General features: G+C 37.0%; 1 protein-coding gene across 1 annotated transcript; it reads right to left on the bottom strand.

Annotated features, from left to right (window-relative positions):
• Nucleotides 1–116: 116 nt before the first annotated feature.
• LOC101896034 (hemicentin-1) lies at nucleotides 117–14,786 on the bottom strand. The gene is made up of 3 exons (XM_059131051.1): nucleotides 12,597–14,786; nucleotides 8,829–9,374; nucleotides 117–243 (listed from the first exon to the last, which is right to left on the bottom strand). Coding segments are annotated over exons 1-3 (2,652 nt in total). The 5' UTR covers nucleotides 14,701–14,786; the 3' UTR covers nucleotides 117–241.
• Between the last annotated feature and the right edge of the window lie 4,774 nt (nucleotides 14,787–19,560).

Here is a 19,560-nt window from a genome sequence, read left to right as displayed (position 1 = left end):
TGTTGCAACCGACGCCGCTGCTGTTGATGATGATGCCATTATTACTGGCACACGGAACGTGACCACTGTTTGTCGAAGATGAGTTGGTGATATTGTTGTTGTTCCTGTTGCTGATAGCATTATTGGTGGGTTGCTGTTGTTGCTGCTGCTGTTGTTGTTGTAGCTGGTTCTTGGCCGATTGTTGTTTATTGAGTGTTGCCGCTGCCGACAACGTTGACGTTTTTGTATTCAAATCGAATAGTCCTGCATTTGATGTTCAAATTGCCGGAGATCCGCAAATTGCAATAGAAAAAGAGAACAGAAAGCCAAAAGGTTAAAACAAAAAACTCAAAACGAACATTTGCATTATTCCTTTGATCATCGATGAAAATGAAACGACCACGGTTATAGAGTAAGTGGTTTTATTTTTCGCAATCCTCTCTAAGAGTCTTATGGAAATTACAATCATTATACTTTTTGTCCGGCGAACAAAATGGGTGCATGGGGTTTCTTAATCGCTAAAAGCGTATTGTTAAATCGTTATGATTAATAATTTAGTTAAAAATGTTATGAGAATTCTCTTTTCTCTTTTATTTACATAATTAAGGCTATAATCTTTTTGGGTATATTTTGTTTGCCCTTTTGTAAAATAACTAGGCAAAAGGGTCTTAATAAGCTGATCTTTCGTAAATTATAAATTTGTAAAAAAACCTCATAGTCGCCACTACTTCTTCATAAATGGCTGTGCATATAAGTTTCTGTTGTAACATTTTTTCGACCGACGAGAGTTATACAGGGTGAGATGAAACAACTGCAACCAACTTCAGACTGCTGTCATTTCTTAGCCACTCGTCCGACAGCTGTTAATATTATTCCAGTGACAGCTCATTATATTGTTTACAAATGTACAAACGCACTTTGGTGAGAATTTTCTAGAAAAACAGTTATTTGTGATGGAATTCAAGCGTGATGGTGTGATCTCTCTATATTTGGCTGGAACACCACAAGTGGCAATCGTTAGAGCACTCCAGCATTTAAATGTGAATAAATCTTTTAAAAAATAAATCGTAACATCGCTCGTTACCGTGATAATAGTAGCGAAGCCCGACGTCAAGGAAATGGAGGGAAGAAAACAGAAACATCAGCAGAAATGGTTCGAAAAATAAAGAAGCAACTTGCTCGAAACCCGAGTCACAGTGGCCGAAAAATGTCTCGTGAGCTGAAAATATTGCAATATTCCATTCGGCAAATATTGAAAAATGATCTCGGGGTAAAGCCATTGAAATTCCAAAATGTGCCAGAACTTACATCGCAACAGAAAGAAAATAGACTCAAAAGAGCTAAAGAGTTGCACCTTCGGTTGGCCACCATCACAAGAACTCAAGCGCCGGCCATGGTGATGGTCGCCATAACAGCCGATGGTCGCTCTCCGCTCGTATTAATCGACCGTGACATCATGCGAAATATTATCGCGAAAAATATTCTGGAGGATGTATTAAAGCTTTGAGCATGCAAACATTTTGGCCGCAGACCTTGGTCATTCCAACAGAACTTAGCACCATCGCACTCAGCACGCGCCATCCAAGAATGGTTACAAAATGAGGTTCCTCGCTTCATTTCTAGCGCACAATGGCTACCAAAATCACCGGATGCCAATCCGTTGAATGTTGTCTGGAGTATTTTGGAAAGCAAAGTTGGTACTAAAAATACCAAAGTGTCGATCACCTCAAGCAAGCGCTTCGCCGGGAATAGGCCAAAATACTGCAGAGCAACATTCGGGCAGCGTGTGACGGTTTCAGTGGCCGTTTGAAGGTCATAATTCGTGCCAAAGGTGACCAATTCGAACAAATCTAAATTTATTCTAAAATTTGATGCTATTTCCGATATGTTTTGCTTTCATTTAATGAAATTTAAAAAATGTAAAAATTATGGCCTTTGACTTTATTGCAGTTTTTTTTATCTCACCCTGTATGCATTGTGGTGTAGGGTATCATATAGTTGGTTCCGTCTGACTTTTGAACTTTCTTTATTGGTTTTACTTGTGATTTTTAAGTGTTTCGAAATTTATTCTCTTGGGAAATCTTTAATATTCAGGTCACCGACATACCCCATTTTACTATTATTTTACAGAGACTAGCTGGCTTGGGATGACCTATTGTAATTTTTATTTCAAAAAATCCTAATTTATATAGACCTATGCAAAATTAATTAAGCGAGGTAATAATACTATATCTTTGATATTTTAGCACTTTTGTCCTCACGTTCTCATAACATCAGTATTTGTTCAAAAATCATCTTACAAAACCTATGGATAACGTCATAACATAAACATCTCTTTAATTTTTCCATCGGTTACTCTACGGGCCAGATCTTATTGTCAATTTAAAATCCTCTCCATAGAAAGTTGTATATAATTTTTGCAAACAACATACAATAACATCACACTTTATCCATTCGAACCGAGCCCGAAATCGCCCTTTGCCTTAAAATTAATTGGAACTTGAAACGAAATTTTATTTCGATATTTATTTTGTTGTTAACAAATAATCCAATTATGGAAATTTTGCAAAGGGCTAAAAATAAAATGATTCTATTGAAGGCTTCATTAGGCATTTCGAAGTACTCAAAATATTGTGGGTATTTGTAAGCGAGGGTGTGAGTGAGTCGACGGAAGTATAGCGCCTTAATTGCAAATTGAATGTAATCTAAACGGAACTTTCACAACAACTACAACTTTCAACACTCAATGAAGGGGAAATTAAAATTGTATCCTTTTCATCCTTCCAATTAGCCCTGAATAGTTATGAATTGAAAAGCAAATTACGTGAATTCGCATATTGCAGGAGATTCGAGTAGTAGTTGCTGCGATGCTGCCTTTTTAATAGGCAGTCGAACCGATGAATTTTAAATTTCGCAGAAAAACTTCTTCGCCAATGTTTGGCGTTAATGGTCCACAAGGTCTCTATGGCACAGGCTATGGCATTAAATACACCAGGCTTTAGTTTTATTCAGTTGACTAAACTCTTGGCTCAATGCCTTTTAGCCTTTTCCAAGAACTTGTTGTTGTTGTGGTTTCTCTATACTCGGCGTGCTCATTTATGCCAACACAAGGGGGGGCAAGACTAAATAAATAGTTTCTTCGCATTGCTGTTTGTAATTGTGTAAAACTGTTGTTAAGGCTTCCTTGTAATATTTGATCCCCCCTCCCCATCTATCCATCCAGGCTCGTTATCCATATTTTTGGAACCACTTTACATATTGTCGGGATACAATAGTTGATGTTGTATCAAGAACACATTCCGTTAAACATGGCTATTGTCGTCCTTGGATGTGTATGGTGGCCACCACTTGTAATTGGTGGAATACGTCCAATTGTGTTTAACCAGCAATTTCGGTTTGCTGCTGCTGCCCTTGCTGTCGATGTTGCCACTGCTGTGCCAGGGATTGCGGAGGGCTGAGTTGGTGCCATTGGCCATATTCATTATTCATTAACATTCGGTTTTAGTGTTTCCAAATGACTTCATTGCATTGACTTTCATTACACACTGTTTGCTCTTTTCGTGCTGCCAGTAACGAGCTCTTGGCCAGCTTTATGTTCTGTATCGTATTATCGTGGCATTTGTTGTTCCGTCGTCGTCTGTTGTCGCCAATTTCTTTATGGCAATTTAAATTTGTGTAAATATTCATGTAAATATTTGTTAAGACAGAATGAGATTGCACTCCATTGGCAATGAATAGAGTTTCGTTCTTCGAGACGTCTTTTGGCAAATGTATTTGTCTTTACTTTAATAATAATTTTCTGAGGAAACTAAATTTCCAGAATTTTCATTTTAATTTTTTAAGAGCAAAATAGATGTTTGAATTTAAGGGAATATAATTTAATGCAGCTTTGGGTTCGTTAATAAATTCGAAATTTTTCAATAACATAACTATCATTTTTATAAAATTTGTTGATAGTATAAATGCGTTATATGGTCTTGGAATTCAAGCAACAAGAAAAATAAAGCCCGAATTTTGTGAAGGTAGTATACCTTTTGATAATGTGAATAATAATTTTCCAAATATTGTAAACATATGACTGCATGAGGTTACTCTCTGAATTTTATAATGGCGGAACTCTCAAAATTAATAAATTGTAAGGAGGACATGCTAAGTTTGCTATTTCCTGTATAACTGTATATAATATAGACCCTATAAAGATCAACACGAATAATTTCAGCATACGTTCTGTGTATTTATATAATGGACAATTTCAAAGGATCTAGCCATATTTATCACTACCAATCATATCGCTCACTTAATCGAAGATAGCATTTTATATTTTTATACCCTCCACCATACATACTCATCGGAACAATAATATTAGACCCAACAAAGTATATATATTTTTGATCAGCGTAAAATTCTAAGACGATTTGGTCCTGTCCGTCTGTTGTAATCACGCTACAGTCAAACCGAATTAAGATAGGAAGCAAACAGTTTTGAACAGATCTTTCTTTTGTCTGCAGGCAGGTCAAGTTCGAAGATGGGCTATATTGGTCCACAATATCTTATAGCCCCCTATAACGGTACCCCCCGATATTCGGTATTTTGATGATTTTTCAATGGAATTGTCTGGAATGGCACACAAGGAGTTCCATGTGAGTACTTTGTCCCCTGAAATAGAATCTATATCTATAAAAGAGGAAAATGTTTGTTTGTTTGTAATTTATGGACTCGAAAACCGCTGAATAGATTTTCCTGAAAATTTCCATAAATACTGCAACATCGCCTGAAAGTAACTTAGGCTATATACATTTTTGAATTTCCACTTGGAACTGGAGAAATAACATCAGAATCGGAGGTACCTCCCAAAAATTTAGATTTTATATGCACATATCTATTGATTGGTTGAAGATACAGTCTCCAAATTTGGAATACGTAACGGAATTCGGAACAAAAATAAGTTTGCCAAATTATATTGTAAACGGTTCAGATTTGGATATAGCTCCCGTGTATATTTTCGACCGATTTCATTCATTTGATGCCTCAAACACAATATGAATGTTCGATTCCAATGAAATTTGGAATGTGTGACGTCCACAAGGTCTCACAAGGAAAATAAATTTGTCAAATTATATTGAAATCGGTCCAGATTTGGATATAGCTCCCATATACATTTTCGGTTCCCATATATATTTTCGACCGATTTCATGTATTTGCTGCACCAAACACGATATGTATGTCCAATTTTAATGAAATTTAAAATAGGTAACGAAATTGGGAGCAAAAATGAATTTGTTAAATTATATTGAAATCGGTTCAGATTTGGATATAGCTCCCATATATATTTTCGACCGATTTCATGTATTTGATGCACCAAACACGCTATGTATCTCTACCTTCAATGAAATTTGGAATGTGTAGCGGAAATTAAAACAAATATACATTTGTCAAATTATATTAAAATCGGTTCAGATTTGGATATAGCTCTCATATATATTTTCGACCGATTTCATGAATTTTATGCACCATACACGATATGTATGTGCGATTCCAAAGAAATTTGGTACATATTTTGATTAGAAAATAAATTAGTCAAATTATATTAAAATCGGTTCAGATTTGGATATGGCTCCCATATATATCTTCCGCCGATTTCACATATTTGATGCACAAAACACGATACGTATTTCCGATTCCAATGAAATCGGTATGAGTGGCTAAATTTGGTACAAAAATAAATTATATTCAAATACGCTCAGATTTGATTATAGCTCCTATATATGTACTCAGCCGATTTAACATATTTGATGCACCCAAAGCGAGAGAGACAAAATCTGGCACCAGAAATTATTGAAATCAGTTGAGGTTTGGGTATAGCTAACATATATATTTCGGCCGATTTCATATATGTTATGCACCAAACATGATATATATGACCGATACCAATAAAGTTCGGAATGTGTGGCGGAATTTAAGATTTGGATATAGCTCCCATATATATATTCTCGGCCGATTTCACATATTTGACGCACCAATTTCAATGAAATATGAAAGGTGTGGCGGAATTTGGTGTAAAAGTAATTTTTTTAAAATTATATTTAAATCGGATCAGATTGGGATATGATTTTAATAAGAACCATTGACCCACAACGCCTTAGGCTAACACTAAAAAACAACACAACAATTGATTTGATATACGCTTATTACGGCGAAGTATGGTGCTATCTCGAATTCACTAATTGCAATAGAAATGCCACTCAACTTCAAAAGATTGAGGTTTACTGCACGCTTGGTATTTGCTATGAAATAAATAAATCCGAAGGACAAACCCTTCGTGTATGTATGTGTGTATGTTACTGCTTTTCTAATGGTTTTGGTTATTTACGCATTAAAGTAGTGCAATAATTTTTTTTTTTTAATTTTTAAATTTTTTTTTTTTTTTTTTAACCAACATATATTACTAAATAAAATCTTGAATGCATATAAAATCAAAAGGGGTAGCGAAGCGCACCGGGTTCAGCTAGTTGTCTATATAAGTCCACAATATCATATACCCCCCATATATCGGCACCTTCCGATATTCGGTGGAGGGTATTCGAAGTTCGGGCCGACCGAACTTTTACTTGTTTTAACTGAGCAGCTCCCACCAGACAGTAATCTAAATCTTTTTAGCCAACAATAACCCATATACCTCCTATATAAAGCCACTCTTATTAATATCTTTTTTAGGAGTATTTCTGTATCGGTAGAGGCATTACGTACAGACGTCATGAAATAAAGCCAATTTTTCATAATTATACCCCACACTGTGCGGTACAGTGCATTATGTTTTTCAAAAATATTTTTTGTCTGATTTTAATAAAGAATGAAAATATGATAGAATTGAGATTCAGGTATAGTTATAGTTTCCATAAATGTGTAATCCGCTTAATAAAAATGATATGCCGTAAAATATATAAGATCCATCTTGAAATAACTTCGACAAATTTTGTCAAGATAGATTCAGATTAAGGTATAGCTCACCCATATATTTCAATCTACTTTGATATAAAAAAATACCCTTCCATATAAAAACCCGAGTTTATGACACCTTACACCACTATGCATATTTAGTAGAGATACCCGTAGCTACTAGACGTTTATATTGGAAATTTATGTGAAGTAGATCATACCAACTATTAATCTTTTTTGAATGTGTATTATGGCTTTAGAGTTGTTATAATTTGACATCAGTTGGAATTAATATATAGGAGGTATATCCAACTCCAGATAAATTTCCACCAAATAAATAGATTTTTGTCAATCTAATTCAAAGTTCAGTATACCAGTTCCTAAACGCATGAGTGATTTCATATATTTCATATCACTCATATGCTGAGTTATCGTCCACAGAACTAAATAAGAAACTAGTTGTTTTGATCGAACGAAATTTGAACAATTCTGCAAATTATATTGCTATATTATTTCGAGAAGGATTGAAAACAAAAGCAATTGCTACAGGCTGTCGCACAGTAACATTGAAATCGGACGATGATATATGTGGACCGATTCTCACCAATTTCAATAGAGTTCATCCATGGGCCAAATAAATGATTTCGAGAAGATTTCATTTCAATCTGACAACATTTTTATACCCTCCACATAGGCGATTTGAAGTCAAAACAAAGTGTGATGGGAAGTTACAATTTTTGCACAGAACAGACTTTTGTCTGCAGGCGGGTCAAGTTCGACGATGGGCTATATCGGTCCACGTTATCACATAGCTTCCATATAACGGTACCTTGCGGTATTCGGTACCTTGCGGTACTCGGCCACATCTATCAATGGATTTGACTGGGTTCCGATGTGTGAAGTTCCTAACGCGTACTTATAACACTGACAAAAGTTAGGCCTTATATTACATATTGCCAACATATAAAGGTTCCCTAGATATTCGGTATTTCCATGATTTCGAGTATTTTTTTTAGGAAATTGTCTGAAATTCTGTATATAAAGGCCCACATATCAGTTCATCCCTATTTAGTGGTATTCCCCCTCGATATTTTTATAAATTTAGTCAGATTTCTCAATGATTGTGGCTCGGTATTTCCACAAAAATTCATATATTGTCCATAAGCATGGCAATACCTTCATAAAAATCGTTACATTACATTAAAATCCATGTAGCGATGCATAACCCCACCGAAGTGATCATCTTGAACGTCTATTGGTAATGTAAACTTGTTAATTTGAGCAAGTGATAAATCACAAACGCAGTACATGTTTCAATTCCGAATTGCATAACTTAACTAATCAACATTTGCGCCTTAGTGTAATTCCTCCGCTTCAGCTTGCATACGATCCAATAGGCAATAGTTGGTTATTGTTGCTGAACAACAATTGCTCATCCATTTACTTTCAAATTAGTCGGCGTTTAAAGGCACTCGACGCAACCAAAGTTAAATGCAATTTCACTGCAATCGAACAAATGTAATCTGAATACGGGGTTTCTAGGGTCAATCGGTTACCGGAATATCTCTGTTCGGAACTTTTCTGAAGTTACCAATGCACTCACGCTCGCAGGCTAGTTGTTCTCCTCTCTATACATATATGTATGCTTATTGTTGTTGTGTTAACTATGGTGTGGGGAAACTGAAAGTGGTACAATTTGCCAACAGCATCGCATTGGGGAAGATGATGATGATGATGATGTGGGGAGGAGGAAACGAAGAAGTTACAAACTTTAACAACAATAATAAAGCCAACCTTTTGTGTTTGTCTCCACATGGCTTTGTGTGGGTGTGTGTGTAGGTGAGTACATGGGCGTGTGTGTGTGCATTTGAGTTAGTGTATTTGTCTATAGTATATTTGCATTTGGTACTTACACTCTGGACCGCCCGATAATGTGTGTAGGCCGGACGATGGTATCACTTGATAGCTGTCCCCTTCAACACCGATGGCACTTGTCATGTGATAACCATAACCGTTCTGGGTCCCATACAGCGACGAGTTCGTCGACGACTTTTGTCCAGTGGTGGAACACTGCTGCTGTTGTTGCTGATGATGTTGTTGCTGTTGCTGCTGATGGTGCATCTGGTCCTCGGGATCGTGGACGGCAGTTAGTGTCAATTCCATGGCGTGTGCATCAAGTGTTTTACTATCTAAGCTGCCTGTGGGATAGTATGGTGGTGGTGGCGGCTGCTGCTGTTGGCCACTGGTTTGGGCCACAATCGATGGCCGTCCCGAATCTAGGTCATATTCTTTGGCAGCTGTATTTGCTGACTTCTTTGTAGCTGTGGCTGCAGAGCGCCTGCAGCGACACAGCATTATCGTGAATGCAGCAAAAAGTAAAAAGGCTACGGACGCTATAACTATGCCCACAATAGCAGATGTTGTGAAAGCTGACGTCTCGGGCAGATATGACTTTCCAACTGCAAAATGAGAAACAATAGAATGTGTGATTACATACAAACATACATACATCCATACTGGGAAAAGCAAACAGAAAACAAGAAACGAGGAAAATTTTACAATCGAAATGTAACGCTCCACTAGTCTAACAAACTGAAAACGGAATGATGACATGACATCGTACTCCCTAACTGGTCAGCATAAAAGTTCAGAGAAAGCTGGACATTTGTTTGGCGCAATGCAAAACAAAAACCGATTTAGTTCTGTTACAGAGTTTGTGAAAGACGTGGTGGGCGGGGATCGGATGCACTTGTTCCGATCGTTAGTTTGTGAAGTCTAATTAAACCAATTTCTTTTGTACCACAATCCAGTCCAATCCAATGCTCTGTAGAATAAGTGGCAAAATCAAAAACGGATGACATAGTTCAACGTCAAATTTCACTGGCTGTGTCAACTTAATAACTCTTCACTATTGTCCGTTTGTCAATTCAAAGACTTTTAATGGGGTGACAGGAATACAGTGCAGGTTAAAAGTTAAATGGTCGTAGCAAAATTAGTTAAGGGACGTGTATATGTTTAAATTATAGGGAGAGAAATGTTCTACGTAAAAATATATCATATTTTCGAATATCGCTCATTGAATTAAACACATCCCCAAAAATTCAGTTTCGACACAAACCCAAAATGAAACGGTTATTAAACCGTCCCTAATCAAAAATGGTTGGAAGTATTTAAGTGCTTCATAAAATCAAGTCCAAGTCAAAATGTTGTACGTCCTTAAGTTTTTCAGATATCAACATCAAAATTTAATAGATTATTTAAATGCTATGAGTAGAAAAAATATAAGTTACTAACTGTTTCGCTTAATTAACGATTTTGTTGTTGCAATATAGTAAGGCTACATCCCATAATTGTTGTTTTCATTAAGAAAAAAACCAAGGAAACTGATGATTATTGGCTTCTTTTTCCATAACTATGGTATTCCCCGCCTAACACCCTGGTAGACATTACTATCTTTCTCCACTAACTCCACTATGGTATTAAGCCTAACTATTTTGCAACAACAAATTTGTCCATTCGTCTGTCCGCCCATGTGTTCTTGTGAACAAAATGCAGGTCACATTTATTATCCGATTGAGCTGAAATTTTGTGTGGCCCAAGGACGAACCATATTGAAATTGGTGATAATCGGATCAGATTTAGATGTAGCTCGCATATATCTTCGACCGATTAATTAATTGTGCACAAAATGGACAATATAAGTCTAAATAATCTGAATTTTGGGACATCCGAGCGAATTCAGTCTAGAAGCTAATACATTAAATTTAGAGAAAATCGGTTCAGATATACCTATAGCTACCATTTATATATTTTTCATTCGATTTAAGTCCCTCACATGCGTAATATGCACTCCACAAGAATGATATTTGGTACCAGATATCTTATAGAGCTCAGAAATACCTCTGCAAATTTTATCAAGATCGATTCAGATTTGGATATAGCTTCCACATATATCTTCAGCCGATTTCGGATTAATTATGCACCAAATGGCCAATATTAGTCCAAATGACATGAATTTTGGCACATATGACCGAATTCAGTCTAGAAGCAAGTACATCAAATTTGGTGAAAATCGGTTCAGGCTTAATTGATACATCCTTAATATAGAAGCAAGTATATCACATTTGGAGAAATCGGTTCAGATATAGCTAAAGCTCTCATATATATGTATTTGGTATTTAAGTCCCTCATATTCGTAATATGCATTCAACAACAATGATATTTGTTACCAGATATCTCATAGAAATACCTTTGCCAAATTTTATCGAAAACGACTAAGGTTTGGATATAGCTCCCATATATATCCTCAATCCGATTTCAGGTTTATTGTGCAAAGAATGGCTAATATCAGCCTAACTGGAGTGAATCTCCATTTTGTGGAACTCGGCTCCGTCAAATTTAGTTAAAATCGATTCAGAATTGGATATGCCTCTCATAAATTATTTCCCTATGAAACCAAACTATAACTGCTATAAAGCCAAATGTTGGTAGGTGGTATGATCTACTTCAAATAAATTCTTTTGTACGGGAGCTCTACTAAATATGCATAGTGGTGTAGGGTATCATAAAGTCGGCCCGCCCGACTTTTCACTTTTACTTACTGGTTATATATCCTCTTATGTGCGGGTATGAAAAAACATTTTTGGTCCAATTCTTCAAATTCTTCTTTAGTGGATCTTTATTTTGGTTCTTAACATCCATTTTTTTGTTTTTGAATATCATGGCTAATATCATCAACATCCCGAATATTTGGTAGTATAATGTCGTATATAGACGATATCGTGGACCGATATAGCCCATCTTGTAACTTGAAATGCTTGCCGACAAAAAGCGACTCTGTGTAAAGTCAGCTTTCAATCACAAGACGTTTGGACAGACGGACGGCTGATATATTTTGACATGTTACAAATGTCAAACTTAATCGGATTGTTGAGTATATAAAAATGATAACACATGTCCATTTTATTGATTCTTTCTTTTAAGAACGTATTCTACCCATACAGATTTCAATATACTGACTTACAGCCTTTTCGAAATATTTGAGAGCAAATAGTTTTAAGAGAACGAGTTCATCAATTCGCATAAAATTTATATCGATTTATACATGTCCATACGTCTGTGGAAATCACTCTAGCTTCCGAACGTAATAAAGTAGGTTGATAAAATTTTATTCATATGTGTGTGTTGGTCTGCGGGAATTTTGGTATTGAAAATGTGATATATATGTTCACGTTTTGCTGTAGCCCCCAAGTAAGTGTACCGACAGATTAAACACCTTTGAGTATTTTAGTTAAGTTTAGAAACTTCATTGCATAGAGCTGTCAATATAGGTATAGGTTTTAATATTGCCCCCAGCCCACATTGGACTCATTGATTCTCTGAGAAAATATATCTAATACTATCAGCTTTCCTCTTCAAACGGATACTATTTTTAGAAAAATGCCACTTGGTTTATAATTCTTAATCTCTTCCCATTTTCTCCACCACTGTGCACTGGCCATTAACAAAGTTCATTAATGACAAAATCTCTGCTCAATCAATGGCATCAACAACATCATCGTCATCGTTGTTGTTGTTGTTGTTGTTGTTGTTGTCGTCCTAACAACTTTTCTAATTGTCTACCAAAGAACATTACATTACTCTGTGCAGGTGTGTGTGTGTGCGTTGTTTGTCATACTTACTTTCAGCGTTCGCATATTCGCCGCAGTGGTTGTGGTTCGAGAGCAAACATAATTTAACACGCACCGCTGGACTCGGTTGTTTATTCTCAGCGAGAGCTAATGTCATGTCCTCAGCCCGTCCCATCGTTGTTCTGTGACCCGATACTGAGTAATGGGCTCTTTGAGTTATATGATTAATCGTGGTCTCTTTGAAGGTGGGTTCGGCGCCTGATGGCAGCAAAGAAACCGTGTCCACTATTTCCCACGTGGCCATGGGCGATTCACGGTTCACCAACGATTCGACAATTGCAATTAGAGACAAACATGTGGCGGCCACGTTAATGCCCACCACATGTGAATTGGGGTCATAGGTGACATGTAGGGGCGGCGGTATTTTGCTCACTTTTGTGGTGGCCTGCATTTCATTGGAGTAGCCGGAACTGCCTTTGGCATTCAAGGCATAAATCTTGAACATGTAACTTTGATGTTGATCGAGTGGTGCAACTTTACAGGGATTTTCCCGGAAACAATCGAACTCCATCCATTCGGGTGAACTCATGCCGCCTGTGGACGCATAGGTGTAGGCAGCATTACAGTCGGATAAGAGCTGTTCCTTGGGTGTGGGCACCCGCCTGTATGTTACCAAATACTTTGTGTTGCTCATACCTCCATTGAAGCCCGGAATCCAGCTGAGTATGACAAAGTTGTGAGAGGTTTCCAAGACTTTCAAAGATGTTGGTCTCTCCGGTGGTCCCTTGGGTTGTAGTCGTATTTGCGTCCGAATTGTATCCAGAGGATTGACGGCTCGACATGAATAGTCACCATAATCCGAATGGGAGAGATGATTTATTCTCAGAATAGAGGTGTAGATGTCATTGTTATCCACTCTGGTACTGATTTCGTAGTGACCATCTGAGGACATGGTAAGAGGCGATGGATTATTGCCGAATTGCCATTGAAATTCCGGCTTTGGGTAAGCTTGAACTTTACACTGAACCTCAGCCGATTCTCGCACATCGTAGGCGACTTTGTTGTATTGATGCAACACTATGGGTTCGTGTTCAATGCGCAAATGCATACTCGAGTTGGCGGAATTCACTTCGTTCTCATAGAGACATGTATAGAGACCACGATCGGAGGGCACCAACTGGTTGCCATTAGGTCGACCTTTTCCTCTAAATTTCAATATACTTTGAACGGTGACCACACCATTTGCTGTCTCTGTGGGGGTGGTGCGTATGTCGTACATTTTTCGACCAGGCAGCACCTCCGTTCCATCCTTGATCCATCGTATAATGGGTATGGGTTTGGCTTTGGCACTGCATGTAACCGCATAGTCAACATCGCCAACACGCCGCGTCATATGTTGCTGCAGTTTGGCAATGAATTGAGGTGGCTGATGCACTTCCAAGGTGATGGTAGCCATTTTTCCCATTCCAAGTTCATTGACGGCATGACAGTGATATTTTCCTTCACTACCCAAATGTGCCTTTGGTATTGAGTACTGAGGCCCCTGAGCCAGAATCTTCTGAGTGTTGGTAAATTCCCCGTCCATATCTCGGAACCAACGATATTGCGGCACAGGCCAACCAGGCGGACTGGCCGAACAACTGAGAGTGACACCATTACCTACGTGAACCACTGGTTTGTTGGGCGTAATGTATGCCTGTCCGGGACGATGACGCACCAATAATGCCACTGTTGAATTTCCAACACCTTCAACTCTCTTCGAACCATACGGTTGCATAAGGTTCACCGCTCTGCAGATATAATTGCCAGCATGCTCTGCTCGCACCGAAACCAACGAAAGGAGTTCCCCATTGAAACGAAAATCTGGTGCTCCCTCCTTCAGCCATTCAATAGTGACTGGTGGTGGATTCGCAGTGACATTACATCGAACCACGACTGTTTCACCTTCCTCCGCTTCGTGTGTCTTCGTTTCTATCACCACAATTGGTGGATATAGAACATCGAGGATGAGATCTTTCTCACCTGTCTTCCCTAAACCATTGTCAGCGGTACAGGTGTATTTGCCGGCATGATGACGACTAACCCGATAAATGGTATGTGTGGGAGTTGTACTAACATATTGACCATTACGGGTCCATCGTACATTTGACACCATGGGTTTGGCATCAACACGGCAATCCAGCTTGGCAACATGATCACGTTCGACGCGTAGGGGATTCTGAGGGCCAACATCTACGCGGGGATAATCTGAAAATGGAAAAAAGTAAGTGATCATTTGATTTTGATCTTTAACATTAGGAATGGAAAACATAATATCGTTTTACTGAAGAAATCGAGCTGTGACATAGCACAGGGCAGTCTATTATAAAATATAAATTTTCAAATTATTTGCCTTATTTTTGTCCGAAAATGTCAATTGAATTTTAGTTCAACGACGATTTTTTTGGGGGGGAAATAATTAACCTCTCTCTCTCTTATTTTCCTCTCCTTAATTAACAGGAGCCCATATGTAAAATAGAGTAAGAAATAATATCTAGAGTAAGAAGCTGAGGCTATGTCAACCATCGATTTTGGGAGTACTCCAATAAATGCTGATTCTGGAAGAATTGTGTAAAAATTCGATGTGATTTCCAGAATCGATATTCCAATAAAGTAACTCGTGGACTCTCGCTATGCCTAACTTCGAGTTTAAATATTATGTCTGAGATCATTTTGGAATTAATATTTACTCTCTTTGCAAAATTATATATAACTTCAGCATTTTCCATTTTTTTTTTGTCGAATTTAATTATAAAATTCCCCGATAATATTATTTCTCTTCACATCTGTCTGCATTAAATATTATGCGAAAAAATTTTCAGGCATTTGAAATGTTTGTTTATGTCTGTGTTTTGTTTTTACGTTCACACATCCTCTGCTCATTGCCCATCACCATTCTGCGCATCTGTTACCTTAAGGCACATTTTGTTTGCTTATTGTACGACAAACATGTCCTTTTTGCGCGAACACGTGCCCCTTAACTCGTGGTGCAGTATGAGACCCCAGCTAATTAGAAATTCCAACAAATATAAATAAAGTTAGGAGTTGTGTACAAAAATTAATGCAAATACCTAGCAACTATTTCCTCATAGAATGAAATATTTTCAGCTGAACTCCGTCATACCGTCAGCGTGTTTGTATATATCTGTATACGGGCAATTTCTCACATGGATACAGGGTAAGTAGAAAACTTTTAATAAACACAAATAACCTGAGGTCAGGAATACTAAAAAGCGATAGACTGTCATGTGCTGTAACACATACAAACATTGCCATCAAATAATCCGGACTTGTGGCCATTAAAATGTTTATAAGAGTGTCCCGTTGTGTGAGGTATGCGTTGAATGAGTATAATATCATTAGCTTTTATGTCAAAAAATATTGGAGTTGTCGAAAATAGTGGATTTTTTCCGAGTTTTCACTTTAAAAACCTAATGTCTTTCATTTAAAATTAATTAAAAATTAAAAAAAAAGTTATATAGAATCAGTCGGTATTGCCGACAGCTGCATATCCTCAGCCACTCTTCACAGGGGTGGTTCCGAAGGTGTGAGCCAATATTGTCAATTTCCTATCTGACATAAGTGTGATATAAATATTAAAACGTGTCCGACTTCGAATGTACCGAATTTTTCCTTTACTTTATATGAGATATTGGATAATTTTTGGAAAAGTTTGAAATAAAAAGTGTTGACTCGTCTGTGGCGCGGTACCAGTGGGTCGATATCTATTATTTTCACACCAAATCTTGTGTTGGAAGAAATATTAGGATGTGTAAAATTTGAAGAGAATCAGATGATTCTTCCGCATTTTATGAGCTTTTTTCATCTCAAATTTTGACCCTTTAGGAATTGACCGATATATCCCATCTTCACACCAGATCTTGTGTTAGTAGAAATATTGAGATATGCTCATTCCACCTTTTATGAGCTTAATGTATATTCCTAACTTTGACCCTTTGTGGTGGAGGTTCTAGAAGGAATGGTCTGTTCTATTCGTTCTTCATGCCAGATCTTATATTAGTGGAAATATTATAAGAGTTGTAATTATTAAAAATATTAAAAATTTATGTGGGAGGTACCAAAAGAAGTGGTCCGGTATATTCTGAATTTACACTAGATCTTGTGTTAATAATAATAATATTGAGATTTGTGAAATTTAAAGATATTTGGATACTTAATACGCAATTTATGATCATTTTGGTTTTTCAAAATTTTGACCCTTTGTGGGGGAAGGTACCACAAGGATATATTCCATCTTCACAACAGTTCTTGTATTCATAGCAACATTAGAATATGTCAAGTTTGAAAGGAATCGGATGGTCATTTCGTGTTTTATGAGCTTAATGTCTATTTCAAATGTTGACCCCTTGTAGCCCATCTTCACACCAGATCTTATTAGAATGTGTGTAATATAAAGACAATCGGACTATTATTTCATATTTTATAAGGGTTATAGTTATTCAAAATTATGACCCTTTGTGGGGGAGGTACTTCATGGAGTGGGCCGATATAGTCCATTTTTCGCACATGATCTAGAGCTAATGAAAATATTAAATCTTGCAAAGTTGGAGCAAAATCGGACGATTCTTTCTCTTTCGACCTTTTGTGGGGGAGGTACCAGAGGGAGTGGTCCGATATTGTCTATCTCCGAATTCGATCTAAGTTTGATAATAATATTACGATGTACAAAGTTTGGACCAAATAGGATACTCCCTTCGAGAGTTATCGGGCGCACCAGCAAGACAGACATACGGACGGACATCCCTAGATAAACTCCAAATATCCTGGAACTGATTTGGACCAAAGAGACCTATGGTCTAAAACTATTATTTCGATAAGTAATGTTTTGGCCGTATCAAAATAACAAGAATTCATCAACCACAACAATTTCCGGGTGTTACCGCTAAAACATTTTTTTTTTCAAAAAATATATGTTTTCAGGTATGCCGAATTTAGAGAGTCATATTAATTACACTGTTCGACAAAATATATATTTTTACAATTACAGGAAAAACTGAGTAGATTATGAAATTCGAAAAATGTGCAATTTACTTTGCGTTGTAAGCTATGAATTTGTCCTGTATCATCTTTTATTATATTTATTATATGTCTTGACGATAGTATTTGCCTATATTTTAGAACGCACTAATATTTTGAAATTCACATTAAAATTTCATTCTCATATACGCAATAACACTTACAACACAACATTCAATTTGGAAAAAAAATCTACTCTACTTCACTGCAGCATTGAGCAGGAAATCCAAAGGTGTTCACAATTAATTATATTAATGAAGTTGGTCATAAAATCACGGGATAACACCTCATAATAGTCACCCCCGCCCGGGGTCACAATCTAATACGAACATGGAAACACTACCGGAAGGTGGAAATTAAGTATCGCCCACTAATGTTGTTGCTCGACTGGAACATAGGCATAATTCAATTTTTTGAGGAGAGAGAAAAAAGAAAACAGGGACGAAACAAGAACGGAGGGGGAAATGTACAGGAAACATGTTTGCAAAAACCCATGGGTAATAAAAATATTAGCTTTGACAACAACGATGGCAACATTATTGGTGACATGACTATGGCTTTTACTGGACCGGACCGGACATTAGAGTGTAAAATAGGACGATAATATCGACAATGTTAGTAAATTAATTAAACAACGTTAACGACACTGACAACGGAAGCAGCCGAAGATTAGTTGTAAATTTCTAAATGTTCGACATCAGGAATGTGTGGTCGGTCGGTAGCCTCATTCGCGTTGTTTGACATTAGATACCTGTAAATGTTTTTTTTTTTTGTGGCTGGATTCGTTGGAAATGTTGGATGTCGACTTTGCTGCTTTGGTGTTTTTGCAAGTCTCCAATAGCCACATAATACCGATTCGGTGAGGGGGGATGTACAATTTATTGTGAAGTACCATTTTAGCTTGCGGCTGTTGGCATTATGAAGTTGTTGTTTTTTTTTACTCTGCGGACAGCGTCAAATTGGAATGTTATTTTTATTTCTCTGTAAATGCTTTGCCATAAAAAATATTCATGTTGCTGATCCGGTATACGGGAAATTTCAGTTTTCTTTCACAATTCCAATTAAAAAAATAGAAACAAAAGTTGTGGCACACGTTTTTGGTATAAAGTTTAAGAAAAAATGTCGGTTTAAAATTTACTTGTTTTGTTGTTGCAAAATGGGCAGGCCTAATCCCTTTATTGTTGTTTTTATAAAAATAACGTTTGTTTATTAGTGGAGAACGATGGTAATGCAGGGAATACCTAGGTTTCGGAAAGAGCCACCAATCCTCATCAGTTCCCTTGTTTTTTGTCTGGGATATTCTCCCCAGAAGTTATTTTAAAACCAGTAAAGAAAGTCCTAAAGTCGGGCGGGGCCGATTTTATGATACCCTACACCACTTTGTTAATTTAGTTGAGCTCCACTTAATAATTAGAAGTTTTTATGGGAGAATTTAATCATACACGCTATGATTATAATTATAATTTAAATTTTAAAGGACTAAATATGCCAAAGCATTTGTATCTTTTAAATTCGGACTTGTATTGCCCATTTGGTGCACAATTAATTTGAAATCAGATAAAGATATATATGGGAACTATATCCAAATCTGAACCGATCTCGATAAAATTTGGCAAAGATATTTCTGAGCTGTATTTGATATATTTCCCTGAATATCGTTGTTACGGAGTGCATATTACGGCTGTAGGTAACAAATACAACAAATCGGATGAACAATATATATGGGAGCTACAGCTATATCTGAACCGATCTTCACCAAATTTGGCATACTACCTTCAATTCGGTCGTATGTGCCAAATTCCATCCCATTTGGGCAAATATTACACGTTTGGTGCACAATAAAAGGTAAATCGGACGAAGTTATATATGGGAGCTATATCCAAATCTGAACCGAACTCGATAAAATTTAGCAAAGGTATTTCTGAGCTGCATTTGATAT

The sequence above is a fragment of the Musca domestica genome, unplaced genomic scaffold (assembly GCF_030504385.1).
Source record: "Musca domestica strain aabys unplaced genomic scaffold, Musca_domestica.polishedcontigs.V.1.1 11, whole genome shotgun sequence".
In the NCBI taxonomy this organism is placed as follows: domain Eukaryota; kingdom Metazoa; phylum Arthropoda; class Insecta; order Diptera; family Muscidae; genus Musca; species Musca domestica.
The sequence above is the reverse complement of the archived record's forward strand: the minus strand, read 5'-3'. Positions and strand labels throughout refer to the sequence as shown.

What these genes read in the sequence shown, in the direction of transcription:
- LOC101896034 (XM_059131051.1), bottom strand. Translation starts at nt 14,700, where the DNA reads ATGGTGTCAAATGTACGATGGACCCGTAATGGTCAATATGTTAGTACA. An exon ending in CGAATATGCGAACGCTGAAA is followed by an intron (nt 9,375 to 12,596) that starts GTAAGTATGACA and finishes CTCATTTTGCAG; the next exon opens with TTGGAAAGTCATATCTGCCC.